General features: G+C 34.8%; 1 protein-coding gene across 1 annotated transcript in view; it reads left to right on the forward strand.

The window, feature by feature from the left end:
• The window catches only part of DNAH5 (dynein axonemal heavy chain 5), a 105,692-nt gene that overhangs the window by 65,107 nt on the left and 23,744 nt on the right, over nt 1–16,841 (forward strand). The window contains exons 52-64 of the mRNA XM_052704175.1: nt 2,812–2,969; nt 4,048–4,178; nt 5,594–5,747; nt 6,318–6,585; nt 7,516–7,747; nt 9,374–9,488; nt 9,726–9,902; nt 10,717–10,920; nt 12,319–12,498; nt 13,326–13,463; nt 14,082–14,217; nt 15,137–15,453; nt 16,429–16,584. Of these exons, the coding sequence (XP_052560135.1) occupies nt 2,812–2,969; nt 4,048–4,178; nt 5,594–5,747; nt 6,318–6,585; nt 7,516–7,747; nt 9,374–9,488; nt 9,726–9,902; nt 10,717–10,920; nt 12,319–12,498; nt 13,326–13,463; nt 14,082–14,217; nt 15,137–15,453; nt 16,429–16,584 (2,366 nt within the window). The remainder of the gene's footprint in view (nt 1–2,811; nt 2,970–4,047; nt 4,179–5,593; nt 5,748–6,317; nt 6,586–7,515; nt 7,748–9,373; nt 9,489–9,725; nt 9,903–10,716; nt 10,921–12,318; nt 12,499–13,325; nt 13,464–14,081; nt 14,218–15,136; nt 15,454–16,428; nt 16,585–16,841) is intronic.

Raw genomic sequence — 16,841 nt, forward strand, 5'->3', positions numbered from 1 at the left:
GTCTTGTCCAGTGACTTTGAAGATAGATATTACATTTATTACTGGATATTACCAATTTTTGGAACATGCTTATGGGATTTTAAGTCCATATTTATATTCAGATAATCTGTATAGAAGGGTCTTGTTTCCATTTCCGTCAAGGTGAGTAAAACTGGCAAATAACAAATATGAATTGTTTATTCTAAAATGGTGAAAGAAGTGTTGCATGATTTGAGTTGAGTTGCTGTATTAGATAAAACATAGCACTATAGCTAACACAGAGATGTGGTGTATGAATAGTAGCACTGAGCTTACCCAGTACTTTTTTAAAAGTACACAATATATTATTTTGTAATGAATTAGTATTATTTCAGAATCTCCGTAATACTAGTAAAAGCTCCTGGATTATGCATCTGGTTTATAACAATGTTCTCGTTTATTTTAAATAAAAATTTTGCAGCAGACCCAGCTAGCTAAATAACCCAGGAGTACTTCTCAGTTGATAAAAAAAGAACAGAAAAAAGATTTTGGGGGGATTTGGTGAAAGTCATTATTAAACTGTTGGATGATTCAATTATCTGTTCATGTCATTGTATTGATGGGTAGTGGAAGCTGCAAAAGGTTGGCATAACTGGTGAGGTTGGAAAATACCTACAACATCATCCTGTCCAACCATCCACCTATCACCTATCACGTTCCTTGAACACCTTCAGGATTGGTGGCTCCACCACCTCCCTGGGCAGCCCATTCCAGTGCCTGACCACTCTTTCAGAAAAGCAGTATTTCCTAACATCCAGCCTAAATCTCCCCTGGTGCAGCTTGAAGCCATTCCCTCTAGTTCTATCGCTAGTTACACGAGAGAAGAGGCTGACCCCCTGCTCACTACAACCTCCCTTCAGGTAGTTATAGAGAGCAATGAGGTCTCCCCTGAGCTTCCTCTTCTCCAGACTGAACAATCCCAGCTCCTTCAGCCGCTCTTCATAAGGCCTGTGCTCCAGACCCCTCACCAGCTTTGTTGCCCTTCTTTGTACCCACTCCAGGGCCTCAATGTTTTTCTTGCAGTGAGGGGCCCAAAACTAGTAGAAATCGATCTGGTGTGAGAAAGTAGCTAAATATGTCTTTAAATTACGTGGAAACTGAGAATGCAAAGAAGACTGAAATGTAAATCAGAATACATACTGAGTGATTGAAGAGTGACTTTTAATATGGAAATTTAAACTAGAAAGTATTACATTAATCTGAAAAATGAATGTGAAAAGAAGTATGTATTTCTCAGACTAGCTTTTGTTACTATTTAACTGTACCTGCCCGAGTAATACTCCATCTGGAATGAAATTTCATGAAAATACAAAGTAGAGGGCCTCTGTTTAGAAAGGATGTGTTTTGTCTTCAATATGTTTGGCAGTCTAGAGAACCTCTCCCTGTTTTGACTCTACGAGGTAAGCATAAAAATGGTTATTTTGTTTTAGTTGTCCCTGTAATGGAATTTAGTATTGCTCATTATTATGAAATATAACAGCAAGAATCGGGTTTCTGAGCTCTTAAATGCGTAGAATATTCATCTAACATCAACTTTGAATAATGTGCTCAGACTGGAGGTAAGTTGACATACATGCCCCGTGTTTATTTGGTTTGTACTACTGCAACATATTCATCCCTGAGAGACCTGAGATGAAGTAATCCAAACATCAACCTTCAGACCTTTGCTTCACAAAAATCGTTAGAGGTACTAGAGTTCTACCAACCCTCAAGCTGTTCAAATGTGTTTTTTATCAATAAGTTTTGATGTTGCAATTTAGTAGTTATAATTCTGAATCTTTGAGCTAGAGAAGAGTTTAAAACAATATATTTCCGTTGCTACCTCTGTAAATAATTTAAATGTCTGCCCTTTCTTAGGTCTGGTACTTGACCATGCTGTCTTTTGTCATCAATAATAAAACTGCAGGAACAGGATTAAACTGGCATCATTCTCTTAAATGGTTCAAAAATGTAAAAACATCACTACTGTTTAACTCCTTGCTGTATTCCCTATTAGTTCCTTATCAAATATCTGAGTAAGTTGTTTAAAAGTCTCATTCAGCTTTTAAGAAACTTATTTACATCTGGATTATTCTAATATTCAGATGCTGAAAAGCTGTCTAGACATGCCTCCTGGGTTTGAAGTGGCCCCAACTGAGCTAGGTTTTTCACCAGATGGCCTTCAGAAGTCACTCAGCCATTCTGCGATCCTATTTGCTGTAACAATTAGTGAAAGGCTGGTCTCCTATAGGCATGATTGATGCTTATGAATGGATATGGGAGATACTGCAATTTCCTCCTTTTCTCTGGACTGGGAAGTGTCGAAAGCACTATGTGGTTTTCAGATCCCTTGCTGAAGCAAGCATATGCTTTTTCACAGTGAACGTACATTTCTTTGAGTGCTTAAATGATTCATTTTATTAGTAAATTTTTTTAACCACTGAAACAATTTTATCAGCTTAGAATATATTTCTTTTACAAAAAAAAAAAGTTATTTGCAATTTTTAACTGCAATATTTATTTACCTTTATTCTCCATTGCGACTGTTGCTTCTAGCATCGATGTTATTTTCAGATTTTCACTATTCAGGTTTTGGAGGCAGAGAAAGAAGGACTGCTGTTCTGTATAGGAAAGTATACGCAGTACTGTCATACGTATATCTAATATGAAATTTTATGTATAGTAAAACTAGTTTTGAATACTCAGAGTCCTTCAGTTAACTTCCCTTGCTCATTGTAGCTACACTGTAACTCCGTCAGTCATTTGAACTGCTGAGGTTTCATTATGCACTTTTTGTTCTAGGAGAAAAATCAGAAGTTGATGTAAGGATTCCCAAAATTTATGAGCCAGTTTACTGCTTTCGTCAGCTACGGAATCGTTTAAATACGTTTTTACAAACATACAATGAGAATGCCCGTGGCACTGGTATGGACATGGTTTTCTTTGAGGATGCCATGGTTCATTTAGTAAAGGTACAATCTTGCTTTGCAATTCATTATTGCTGTTGCTGTTTTTCACTTGTCTTCAGCACAAATGAATTCAATTGTGTTTCAAAATGAATGAAGGTATGCACAAATCAAGGTAAATTACTTGTATTATTGAAGCAGGTCATTTTTTGCTATTTTGTGTTTCACCTTCTGACCAAATATTAAAAACTCAGCTCTTCCTCAGATGGAAAAATTCCATCTTTCATGTCTAGTGAGGTCATGTTCCAAAGTATCCTAACTATTTTTCAATGTTTCTTCTTATTAATTCTTCTGAGAGCCTTTCCTCTCTTTGGAATGAGTGAAATAAAAATCAAATTAGGACATAATTGGCCGCTGATGAAGGAGGATGAGTAGGAATAAATGTATTCCAAACTTCTTTTGTAGATCCCCGATACGCTCACTTTTAAAATTCCTTTGAGGATAGACTAAACTTGACAATAATTTTTAGTACAGTTCAGCTTGAGAGGATTGTTCACATAGAATAAACTTCTTACAAAAGAGAAGCAGGTTTTTCTTCTGTTTTTTCTTCTTTTTTCTTTTTTTTTTCTTTTTTTTCTCTTTTTTTCTTCTTTTTTTTTTCTTTTTTTCTTCTTTTTTTTCTTCTTTTCTTTCTTCTACAACGAAGAAGGCTAGAGTCTTACAGACCACTTACTTGAAGTGGTCCAGGGGTATTGAATGAGGGAAACTATAATTTAGTTTCCAATTTTAATGATCTTTCATACTATTGTAGCCTGTCACTGCTGAGGTTTGTTTGTGCTTTTTGGAAGTATGAAGTGCAGTTCTATTGATAACTGAAAGTTTGCAGTGATGGAATAAAGTGGTTGTTGCTGGAAGGTTTACAGAAAATATTTCAAAGTGAAAATGCTCATAGGTGTATTGATAGTAGTATAGAATCCTTTAATGCAAACTTAAAATTTTGGTTTGTTCTGCATTTCTAGTATAATTCTATTATTGCAGTAGCACTAGATTTTTGGGTGTGTAACCGTTACACATTTCAGCAATAAATGACTGTATACAGATTAATGATATGATGATTAATGAATTTAATGAATGACTTATACAGATTTCTCGAGTGATTCGTACTCCTCGTGGAAATGCTCTTTTAGTTGGAGTTGGTGGCTCTGGAAAGCAGAGCTTGACAAGACTAGCATCATTCATAGCCGGCTATGATACATTCCAGATCATGTTAACTCGGTAAGTGTAAACTAAAATTTAAGCAACTAAGTACTTACTCACTGAAGTTCTCCTATAAATAAAATGTGCTCCCAGTCTCTGCAGTGGAAGAAAGAATAAGCACAACATAGGGCAAGTGCTATTGCCTAGAGCATGGTTGTCCAACGTTTTGGCTTGCCTGGGCTACACTGAGCAAACAGAAATTGCCTTGGGCCACATGTAAAATATATAATAAATTTAATGTATATAAGTAACAGAGTTTATTTTTTAATGTTTTTTTTATTAGAATGTTAAAAAAAAACCAGCAACAAAAAGCATAAAACTATGCTTGTGTGATGTTTCTGGCAATGATTCACCCCTTGGACTTTACATAATTCACAGTTTTGGTGATGATTGGCATGACATTATCTATTTTTGAAGTTTTTGCATGTAGATCTTCTTGATGTCTGATTCAGTGATATTTCATGAAATGTGAGGTATTGGTAGCAATTGTGCCATAAGTCTTTCTTTTTTTTTTTTATCAACCATCACTGGGGCACCATTGGTAGCTATACCAGATATGATGACAAAGGTTAAAGAAAATTGCTTTAAATTTTTTTTTTACTGCTTTTTACAAATCAGGAGATTAAGTTATGTCTTTCAGTGGCACCAAAGAAGCCATTTCTACAGTGTCGTATTTGTTATCAATGCCTCTAATAAAAATGTCAAGTTGAGCTGTATTGCTTAATAAACTCACCATCAGGAAATGGTGACTGATTTGATTTTTTTTTGCAATCAGATTTGCCATCACCTAACTAGCTTTTATAACAGTCCTTTTGAGTTTTAACTTATTTTATAAAATATTTTGTTGAGATTACACACTTTTATCAGCTCTGCTATTTTGTCTTTATGAACCATTCCTTGATATGCATCGGATTTGGTGGCATATTTCTGCATATAATGTCTTTTAAAATTGTAATATTTGAAAAATGACTTGATTTCCTTCCACTGCCATATTACTTGTCAGCACTGCACTGTGACTTCCTTGTGTCCTGTGTGCAGGCTGGGCTACTTGGCAGGGCAGAACTACCACCATGATGATGCGGCAGAAGGGGGTGAGGGCCACATTGTAAACTGAGCTGGGTATGTGGCTTTTGGGCTGTGGGTTAGACATGCCTGGCCTGAAGTGTAAAGTCATGAAAATCTTTCATACTGGCTAAATTCGATTGATTTTCTGTGAATTTTTATTTTTTATGGTGGCCAGTAATATTGACAGTGTAAAGTTATCTTTACACTCTGTTTTTATACAGTACCTTGCACTGTACTGTATCTGTAGGTGTTATCTATCCACCAGTGTTCCAAGAAATTATTTCTTATTTAAGTTTTCTAGTTATTTTTGTTTTACCCAGAAACCTGTTTTAAAGGGAGTGAAGATTAACATGACTCTTCTTCTGTAGATCTTACAACACTTCAAACTTGATGGAAGATCTGAAACTTCTTTACAGAACTTCAGGATTGCAGGGAAAGGGCATATGTTTTCTCTTTACAGACAATGAGGTCAAAGATGAGTCTTTCTTGGAATACTTGAATAATGTTCTATCATCAGGAGAGGTAGGATACATTCTTATCATCTTTCTCATTGCTTTTTAAATTTTATAATTCTGAAGCAAAATAACAGAATCTATTTTAATGAATGCACATCATCATACCATACAAAAAAATTGTCTTGTCAGACCCTCTTAAGTGTTGATAAACTGCAGAACATGATAACAATTAAAAAAAAAATATTACGACTTAGGGAACATCACTGATGCTTATCAAAAATATATGAGATTAAAAATCTCATTAATTTGCAGTTAGTTTTTATATGGAAAATGTGTTTAGAATGGGTAGGATGACTTTTTTTGTTTGTATTTTATTTTATTTTTATTTTATTTTTGCTTTATTTTTCACGTGGAAGAATAGATTTTACTTTACAGCAAGTTTGATTTCAGTGTTTTTAACAGAGTCACTTCAGAAAAAAGTTCTTGTGTAAAAAAAAGTGGGTTGGGTCCTTAGAACTTCTGTATCTGAAATGAGTGTTCTTTCCTGAAAGGCTATGTGTTAAATCAATCATATGTTTATATATTCTCCTTTGGGTCATCTTCTACAAGGTGAAAAAAACCTTCTCTTTTCTCAAAGGTGTCAAACTTATTTGCTCGTGATGAAATAGATGAAATCCTGAGTGACCTCATAACAACCTTCAAGAAGGAACATCCACGTAGACCTCCAACCAGTGAAACTTTGTATGACTACTTCATGACTCGAGTCTGTCAGAACCTTCATGTAGTTCTTTGCTTTTCACCAGTAGGTGAAAAGTTCCGAAACAGGGCCTTAAAGTTCCCTGCCCTCATTTCTGGATGCACTATAGATTGGTTCAGCCGATGGCCTAAGGATGCTCTAGTGGCTGGTAGGTGTAGGTTTTTTCTTTGCAGTTATTTAATTCTGAGATTCATGGTCATTAAGTTCTTCTAAATGCTTTGAATGCAAACAAAGCTTGTTTTGCCAGCATACTGGCAGAATAAATTAGATATTGGTGTTTTCTTCTTGCTGTATTATGCTGCTGAAATGCTTTTGACAGAAGAAAGGATATGAATAAGAAAAATTCTCCTTAAAAATGACTGAAAGCACTATTAAAGAAAGCAAAATACCACCAAAGACACTTGGTGACAATGCCTGTGATGAGACACAGAGAGAGGCTGTGGTTACCCAATTCGTGGTAGCTAGCAATTGGGCAGGTTTACAGAGAAGTAGATGCACATTTTGGAAATTAAAGGGTACCAGATCCTTGACCATACATTTTTTGCAGATATGTATGGAATAATTTAAGAATCTGCTAGTGCAGATTGAGGAAGACTAGAGTTTCAGAAGCTATGTGAGCTTGGCATTGTATCTCACTCATGCAATGTAAAAGCATTTCCCATGTCATAGCTATCAATAAATTGACTGGTAATTCTTCCGTATATTCAAAATTAAATTTATAGAAGACAGTGATAAGATGAATCTTATATCCTCAATAACTGTAGTATGAAGACTTTATTTCCAGAGGTATTCTCTTCTCTGGAGCTATTACTTGGTGTAATCAATACTATCGTATAAATGACAAAATATTGGATGGAGAAGTGTTAAAAATGTAATGCTGTTTAAAGTTTAGACACATATTGAGCTAAATATGCATAAGTGGTGAACAGATCAATTACTTAGAGCAAATGAAGATTTAAGTTAGGTGAAACACTTCTGCTTGTCATGATAGGTAGTGTGCATATTGATTGCTTAGTTTATAAACTAAACGTACTTCCTGAAGATTTACTTACATTTATGCTTTTCTTCTTTTTCTAAGTATCTGAACATTTCCTGTCCTCATATGATATGGACTGCACCGCTGAGACAAAGAGAGAAATTGTGCAGTGTATGGGCTCATTCCAGGATGGAGTGGCAGAGAAGTGTTCTGATTACTTTCAAAGATATAGACGTTCTACACATGTGACTCCCAAATCCTATCTGTCTTTTATTCAAGGTTATAAAACTACATATGAAGAAAAACGTGCAGAACTGCAGATATTTGCCAACAGGTATATACTACTCAGTTTACTGCTGTCTTTTTGTTGTTTTCTCCCTCAGATAGATATATTCTGGTGTATTTATTTCAATGCCTGCCTGGTCTCGTTGCATAGCAAAAGTTTTCTTTGAAGTTTCCTAAAATAGTATAAAGATGTTACTTGAACAAATATTAGATGCTCTTGACGCGTAGCTTGAAGACTCAAGGGTAGTGATGCACTGAAGAACATGGTGGTGGAAAGATATGAATATAAATTATTAACATGTATTTTTAATGAATAAAAGAAGATATTTGCATGTTATTTGATAACAAATTCACAATAAAATTCAGTTTACCTGAGAACAACTTCTGTTTTCCTGCTGAACAGTTGTATTTTTCTGATATGAACAGGTAAAAAGAACCCTGGCATTTTCGGTTTTGTCATCACATAGTGTAACTATGTGATTATTGAACCTTTGCTTATGGATTTTTAGGTGTTTTTGATATATTAATTATGCTTTTCAAGCACTTTATTAAGCTACAATCTATTTGCAGATTTAATGATATATGAGAAATACTCAAATAGAATGTGAAATTGTATCAGTTGGCATCACCCTTAAGAAAACCTATCTTCTTGATTGTGAAAGACCAGCATAAAATTCTAAAAGCCTTAAAGAAATACTCAGACTAATTTATTTCACTTTGAAACACTCTTTGTTTTAGAAGTCAAATTGAGTTCATAATCTTCATGGTATCAATGAAGACTTATAAAATGGGAGATATCTAATCCACCCTTACACATTCTGAAGTTAAAGTGCACCAGATTATTCCATACTCATAAATTTGTTTCACTTCACCTTAATTGCATAAACTGAAGGGCTTTAGTATATGTTATTCTTTATCTGTTATGTATTTTTAACCTGTTCCTGTCCTGCTTAGACTTTGAAGTTGCTACATTTGTAATTCTTTCTGACTCTGCAGTTCGAAATGTGTGTTTTCTTAGATTACAGATAAACTTTTGAAGAGCCTGTATACGAGTACTTAGATTTTGATAGAAAAAAAACCAAACAAACACTTTTCGAATGCATGTTAATGAGAGAAGTTAATGAGAGAAGTGTTAACTTAGTGCTATTTTCCTGTTAATCTCTCTTGTTTGGTCTTGATTTTGATGTTTTGATTTTATTAACTTTTTTAATATCCTCTTCAAACAAGAAATAGTGATTTGAGAAATCTCACGATTTCTCAAAAATTCTTAGGATTCTAGTGATCCCAAAATGCTTTCTGCTGTGAATCAGTCCTATGAGAGTATCAGATTGGAGCTCAGCAGGGTCATTGACATAAATGGAGCCAAAATTTAGGATTTGAATGTAATGATGAATACATTCACTTTGAGTTAAAGTGTGGAATATTTCATGTCATATGTTCTTTTTTTTTTTGAGAGAATTGTTTATTGTTTACTTTCTTGATTCTGAAAACAACAGAAATGTATGTGGAAGTTTCTGAAGAATTTTTTTTTTTTTTTTTTTTTTTTGTGTGTAGGACAGATTTTGGTATTAAATCCATCTGATTCATTCTACCAATGAAATGTTTTGGAAAGGAAAATGTAAATTTTAAAAGGAATTATGTACTACTATTTTTATTTTTTCTTTTTTAACTCCAGAGTTAATACTGGGCTGGAAAAGTTGAAAGAGGCCTCTGTGTCAGTGGCTGCTCTAAGCAAAGAGCTGGAGATAAAAGAAAAAGAACTTCAGATTGCTAATGAAAAAGCTGACATGGTATGTACAAACATTAAAGTATATTGCACTTAATTTTGTGTGTGTGTGTAAGAGGAGGTTAGGCTGTGGGAAAAAAAGCGATAATAGAAGCTTAAAAAGGTGACAGCAAAACCATCTTTTTTAAAAGACATTCTGGTTCTGAAAATTGAATTCAACAGATCAAATATTACAATGAAAATATAAATTCTTTCAGTGAGATATTTTCTTTAATATGTTGTTTGTGAATTTTCTCTTTAGGTATTGAAGGAAGTTACTGTAAAAGCACAGGCTGCTGAGAAGGTGAAGGCTGAAGTTCAGAAAGTGAAAGACAAAGCCCAAGCTATTGTGGACAGCATCTCAGTTGACAAAGCCATTGCTGAAGAAAAGTTAGAAGCTGCTAAGCCTGCTTTGGAAGAGGCAGAAGCAGCCTTACAGGTTGGTACTAACTCCAGACTGAGTATAACATTTCTTCCACCCCAAAAATGTGCTCCTTTGAAACATGTAAGGTTTCAGATGTTCTGTGTAACTCCTTGATTGGCAGAAGATGTATACAAATAGATATATCTATCTGGAGTTTGTTTAGGTTTAGTTTTGTTTATCTTTTTCCACCCAAATGCCAAATCCAAAATGGGCAATCAGTTGTTCAGCAAATGGACAATTTTAATTTTCAATTGAAACTCCGGTTGATATATTTTGTGCTGTTGGTTGATAATGTGCCAATAACCAAATGTACAAGTTATGGTGTTAGATTTGCACCCTTGACTGACTTTGCCATATATAATAAGACAAAGGTTTCATATACTATTATGATTTATTTAATTTTCTCAAAGGCTCACTTCATCATCAGCAATTTGTCCAGAACAATAAAGTAGAAGTTGCAGAGATGCACTTACCAATTATCAACAGAATGCTTTTTCCTTTCTAGACTGAGTTTCCTGTGTGAATAGGTTTGCGTTAAAATAGAAAAAGAATATAAAATTTCAGAATATTTCTGTCTTCCTAGGTTGGAGTCATTTTAAGAATTTAGGTGCTGCTGTGAGGTGGCTGAGCTGCTGTTTCCTAGCAGGTGCTATGAGGTAGTAGTCAAATTATAGTTGAAGGATCTGTACAGTTTCATGCTTCTGAGAGATAAAATTATTTTAAATCAGGAAGAGTAAGTTTCTTCTTCTGAAGTGGATTAATGCTGTTGGTGACCTTTTTCCATGTTTAATAAATAATAAAAGTATTTTCTTTTGTTTTAATTTTGTAGACTATAAAGCCTGCAGATATTGCCACAGTCCGAACACTTGGTCGACCTCCTCACCTTATTATGCGTATCATGGACTGTGTGTTACTGCTTTTCCAACGAAAATTGAACAGTGTAAAAATTGATCAGGAAAAGAGCTGTACCACCCCGTCATGGCAAGAATCTTTGAAACTGATGACAGCAGGGAACTTTTTACAGAACCTACAGGTATTTGTATAACCTGTTTTGTGTCATTTTAACCTTAAGACAATAGGGAAATGTATTTTCTTTAGTGTTCCTAGGAGAACAATTTGGAAGAGAAATCAGGTACGCAAGAAATCTGAAATGTCAAGGGCTTAAATGTATGATATAATGAAATAAAACTCAAATCCATGTGGGAAAATCAGGTCATAAGTCAGTTATAGCTTCTCCTAAGTAGGGAAATGAAATTAACTTCAGTGACAAGTGATTCAAAGCTTTAAGCATTTGAACAGCTATTACTTGCCTTTGTTTAGAGCTAATCAAGATTTTTGTTTTCCTACCTGTTGAGCATTGTAACATGTTTTGTGGCATACACAAAATCAGTGATTATTAGGATAGATAAAATCAGAATTTTTTGAAGTTTGAGATTTTCAGCTTTGTATCATGTCTGTAGAAATGAAATGAGTATTTGGTGAATAAATCTACACTGGTCCATGTTTTAAACTACTAATAATCTGAGAATTTCTTATGTTGCACTGTACCACTGAACATAATAACCTGATTTCTTCATTTGGAGAAATGATGTTCTCATCTTGAAGTGTATATTTTGGTTAAAATATCTCTATAAAATAGCAGTACATTTCTACATTTATGATCACACTGTTTCTGGTCTAGTGGAAAATCACAGATGAATGGCCTGACCATACAAACTTGTTTGGTTCATAGTACCATGGATACTATTTATACGATGTTCATTGTTGCATCTACTCATGTCAGGATCTTTGTTTACTGAAAGTCTTCAAGGTTTTATTGTTTATGCACAGAGAACAGCTATTTTTCAGTTTCAAGGATATACTTTTATTATACTTTGTAAATAAATCTTTGAAAATAGATAATTGAGTAGAATATCTGTTGGTCAAAATTTCTAGTATAAAGTTGGAAGCTATGGGGATGAACATAGGAAAGGCATTGTTTAAAAAAAAATAAACTGTGAAAACAATTAAAATTGAAACACGTACTACTAATGAGATAAGGTAATTTAAGGGGAAGCTGGCTACTCTTTGCAAGGACTATCTCATAGAATGTTTGCCTGTTAATCCTCTCTTTTAGAAGATTTTTATTTATTCAGTATTAAAGGAAATGGAATTTCAAAGAGAATCTCAGTGATATTTCATACTTGACTGCTAGTTTGTGTAACATTAACAGATAAGATAAAGATGATCAGAAATGAACTCTTTCAATTTCATGAGAAAACAGAATGGAGTAGAATGTCTTTGGAAATCTCCCAGATATGCACAAGATAGACAACTTTATATTAACTGTTTTTAATTAACATTTCTGATTCTGGTAGTGTTTTGTTTGCACTAAAATACATATTTGTGTAGTTTGCTTGTATTACTTGTATATTGCATACGTTTTCTTCAGCAATTTCCGAAGGACACCATTAATGAAGAAGTGGTAGAGCTTTTGAGCCCTTATTTTGAAATGATGGACTACAACATTGAGACAGCTAAGAGAGTATGTGGGAATGTTGCTGGGCTTTGCTCGTGGACCAAAGCTATGGCTGTATTTTTTTCCATCAACAAAGAAGTATTACCCTTAAAGGTAAAAAGCAACATACACACTTTTGCTCATTCTCCTCCCTACCCAAGTGCAACTGAGGATTTAATCTACTGGAAACATCAGTTGTCTTATTCAAATTGGTGCATGCCTCTACAGGAATTTATTATGTTGAAAATAGTAACTCTACAGTGAAATATGCATCAAATGTACTACTTTTCGTAGGCTGTAAAGATCGTTAAATAGATCATGCAGTTTTATGCCTCTGGGCTCCTGAACTGAAGGGCTGAAGTCGCCATCTAGTTTAATTCACAGTTGCAATTGCTTTATCTTAAGAAAAAATCTCAGGATCTAGTTCTTTTCATTCAGCATTTTAATTCATAAAGAGACTGTACAGAGACTTTACTCATCAGTGTTATTTAGGGGAAAACAGGCCTAAATAGTCATTGGAAGGTAAGAATGAAAGTCAGAAAGAACGTGGTCAGGCATGATTTTGAATGTATGTCAAAATGGGGGTGTAATGGAGGTGACCTAGAGTGAAGGAAGAATTGTTGCTAGTGCTAGTATCTTTCATTAGACTAAGCATAAGCTTTTGGTGACACTGGTCTTTCTAAAGGCCAGTTCAGACCAAACTTTGTTGGGAAATGGCTGGTTTGCCCTGAAATTTTTTTATTTGTTTTTCTAATTTACATTAGAGCAATTAACTGCAGCTCCCTGCAAGGAGTTAGTTTATTATAGAAGTGAAATAAAAGGTTTTAATGAATCATGAAATCTCTATTGATTTTGAAATACAATGCAATGAAACTCTCTTTGGCAAATGCTTTGAGATGTTTTATGTGGGAATGTATTTATTTTATTTATTTGCTTCACAGGCTAATTTAGCAATCCAGGAGAACCGCCTAACCACTGCTATGTTGGATCTGCAGAATGCTCAAGAAGAACTGAGTGCAAAGCAAGAAGAATTAGATATTGTACAGGCAGAGTATGAAAAAGCCATGAGAGAAAAACAGGTGAACGTATCGTTGCAGAAAAGAGACTGTTACAGATGGCTGCCACCCATGCTTTGAGCAAAACATAATGTATTCCCTCATAACTCTTCATTATTCCTTGGAAAAAGCATTGATAGACAGTGGAAAAGAGTGGTTGGGTACTTCCTCTCTGGATCCCTCTCTCCCCTCCTCCTCCTCTTCCTGTCTCCCACCCCTGCAAGAAGTATTTTATTTGTGCTATTTTCGTGTCCAGTACTGTAACATCAAGTTTCATTAATATATGATATAAACGTATAATCTATTTGAAATGCAGATTTTCCCATAACTAGTAGGTAATAGGCTCGATCACCCATGCTTTAATATATGCGCCAACATGAAAGTTATGAGAAGATATACTAACCATATTTAAACATATTTATACTAACCATATTTCAACCATATTTATGGCAGGTATTTCTAGTGGGTTTTGATGTTCTTTTTCCCTGTCACTTTCCCTCCAAATCTATAAAGTGATATGATATGTAATTAAAAATAAATTGTTGCGCTGTTGTTATACTGGATTCATTAGATTTAGAGATTTTTCTGGCCTATCAGATACATAGCTGTAAAACGTATTTCTTGGTTTATGGTTTTTTATAGGCTTTGCTTGAAGATGCTGATCGTTGCCGGCATAAAATGCAAACAGCTTCAAGTCTAATAAGTGGTCTAGCAGGTGAAAAAGATAGATGGACAAAACAGAGTAAAGAATTTGCCTTGCAAACCAAGAGGCTAGTGGGTAAGCATTTGTTCATGTCCTTGATCTTGGAAGTAAATTAGTTGATCTACTTGTAATGTGTAGTGAAACTAAAAACATTTGGAATTTCAAATGTTTCCTTTGTAGTTCAAATTTCTCATTGCAAAAATTGAGGCAATTGTTATTAATTTTCTTGTTTAAACACAGCTAGGAGAAGTCTGCAATCAGGCTGAAGTTTGTTTAAATCCTACAATAGTCTATTTATGCTATGCAGATGTTACTTGCATAAGATGCAGTACGTACTTGTGACACTGGTATTTTAACTTGACTGATGTTTGTAGTTAGTAGTCCATAGAGTGATGTGTTAGGAAGCACCAGTAAAATTTGTATAAGAGGATATACGTGGAGAAAATGAACACTAATGTTAAGTTATACTGACTTCTAACTATAAAGTCAGTAATTTTAAATGCAGTTATTAATGTTAATGAAACTTCTATTTCATGGAAGTAATTTTTAATTTTATAAATAAACACTTGGAAATGCAGTGGCAATGGAGCTGCTTGAGCCAGTTTAACTGTCTGTTTCTGGGTATGTGGCTGTCCCTGCAACTCCCTGCTATCAAAACCTTGCCACATAAAACCAATATAATATGTTGTACTAACATATTCTTCTCTTGATTCCTAGAGTTGCACTGAAAAGGTGCATGTAAATAAAAATGTAAATATGTTATCTAGTGGAATGTATCATTGCTTCATTATATAACGATCCTGGGGAATGAAGCTCATGTGTCATCTGCATGAGCCAAAGTACATTCCTCCACTTACCATCAAAAACATTAAAAACTTGAGAAGGAAGAATCTCCATCAAGAATAGAATTTTAAAATTTATATTTATTTCTTCTTTATTTATTTCCTTTTCTTTTTTCCCTTTCTTTTTGCTTCACTTTCTTTTCTTTTTTCAGGTGATGTTTTGTTGGCTACAGCATTTCTATCCTACTCTGGTCCTTTTAATGAAGAGTTCCGCAATCTGCTATTAAATGACTGGCAAAAGGAAATGAAAACCCGGAGAATTCCCTTTGGTAACAATCTGAACCTCATAGAAATGTTGACTGATGCTTCTACTATTAGTGAATGGAGCCTGCAAGGATTACCAAATGATGACTTATCCATACAGAACGGAATCATTGTCACTAAAGCATCTCGTTATCCTTTATTAATTGATCCACAGGCACAGGGTAAAATTTGGCTTAAGAACAAGGAAGGCAAAAATGAACTTCAGGTAATAGGAATGCTTGTGATTTCATAGCCTCTAGAAACTCTCAGCTGACAAAATATGGCAAATCTGTGATTCAAATAATAATTAAAAAGCAATTTTTATGTGAGAAAGGACATCTTGAGAAATATCATAGAATCATAAAATGGTTTGGGTTGATAAGGACCACAATGATCATCTAGTTTCAACCACCTTGCTAGAGGTGCCAACCACCAGACCAGGCTGCCCAGAGCCACATCCAGCCTGGCCTTGAAAGCCTTCAGGGATGGGGCATCCACAACCTCCTTGGGCAACCTGTTCCAGTGCATCATCACCCTTTGTGTGAGGAACTTCCTCCTAATACCTAACCTAAACCTCCCCTTTCTGAGATTAGAACTATTCCCCCTTATCCTTTCACTATCCACCCTAGTAAACAACCGTTTCCCCTCCTGTTTATATGCTCCCTCGAGCTTTCCTCAGAGGAGAGGTGCTCCAGCCCTCTGATCATCTTAGTGGCCCTCCTCTGGATCCATTCCAAAAGATCCACATCTTTCTTGTGCGGGGGCCCCAGGCCTGGATGCAGTACTCCAGATGGGGCCTCACAGAAGCTGAGTAGAGAAGGACAATCACCCCCCTCTCCCTGCTGGCCACTTCTTTTTTAAAGCAGCCCAGGATATAGTTGGCAACCAACTAAGGCTGTGGCTAACAGGAGATGCTGTGAATTTCTGGTCTCATTGCACTCGTAGGATATCGAAACTTTACATACTGAGTGTTGTTTTACTGAAAAAGTTGAAAATTAGTAGTTTGCATTCAGTGGCATTTGAAAATATAATACATTTAAACTTATCTTCTCTCGGAGTCACAGTCTTTGCCTTGATTAAGCTATAGGACTGTTGTTAATAATTTATGTGAATAAAATTAAACAATCTTTAAATGTAAAACAGGCTAAATGTTTGGTTTCTGGACAAAACTTATCATATAGCTCCACGATTCTATTTTTAGATCACTTCTTTGAATCACAAGTATTTTAGAAATCATTTAGAAGACAGCCTTTCTCTTGGAAGACCTCTTTTGATAGAAGATGTTGGTGAAGAGCTTGACCCAGCATTAGATAATATTTTAGAAAGAAATTTCATTAAATCCGGTTCCACCAATAAGGTAAAAACAAAACAAATGATCAAACAACTGGAATCAGTGTCCTCTCTGTCCTCCACAAAATAACAGCTGTTAAAGATATGCATCTAAAATGTTAAAAGTCATTAATGCTTGATTAACAGTGATGCAAAGATGAGTTTAAGTTAACATATAATTAAGACATTTAACCTGTACTGCTTCTTATCCCTTTGTTTATGGTAACTTTTAAGTGGAGAAAGTACCAACATTCCCATTTGCTTGCTTTTGTGCTCTCAATTTGG

The sequence above is a fragment of the Tympanuchus pallidicinctus genome, unplaced genomic scaffold (genome assembly GCF_026119805.1).
Source record: "Tympanuchus pallidicinctus isolate F22 unplaced genomic scaffold, pur_lepc_1.0 scaffold5, whole genome shotgun sequence".
NCBI lineage: Eukaryota > Metazoa > Chordata > Aves > Galliformes > Phasianidae > Tympanuchus > Tympanuchus pallidicinctus.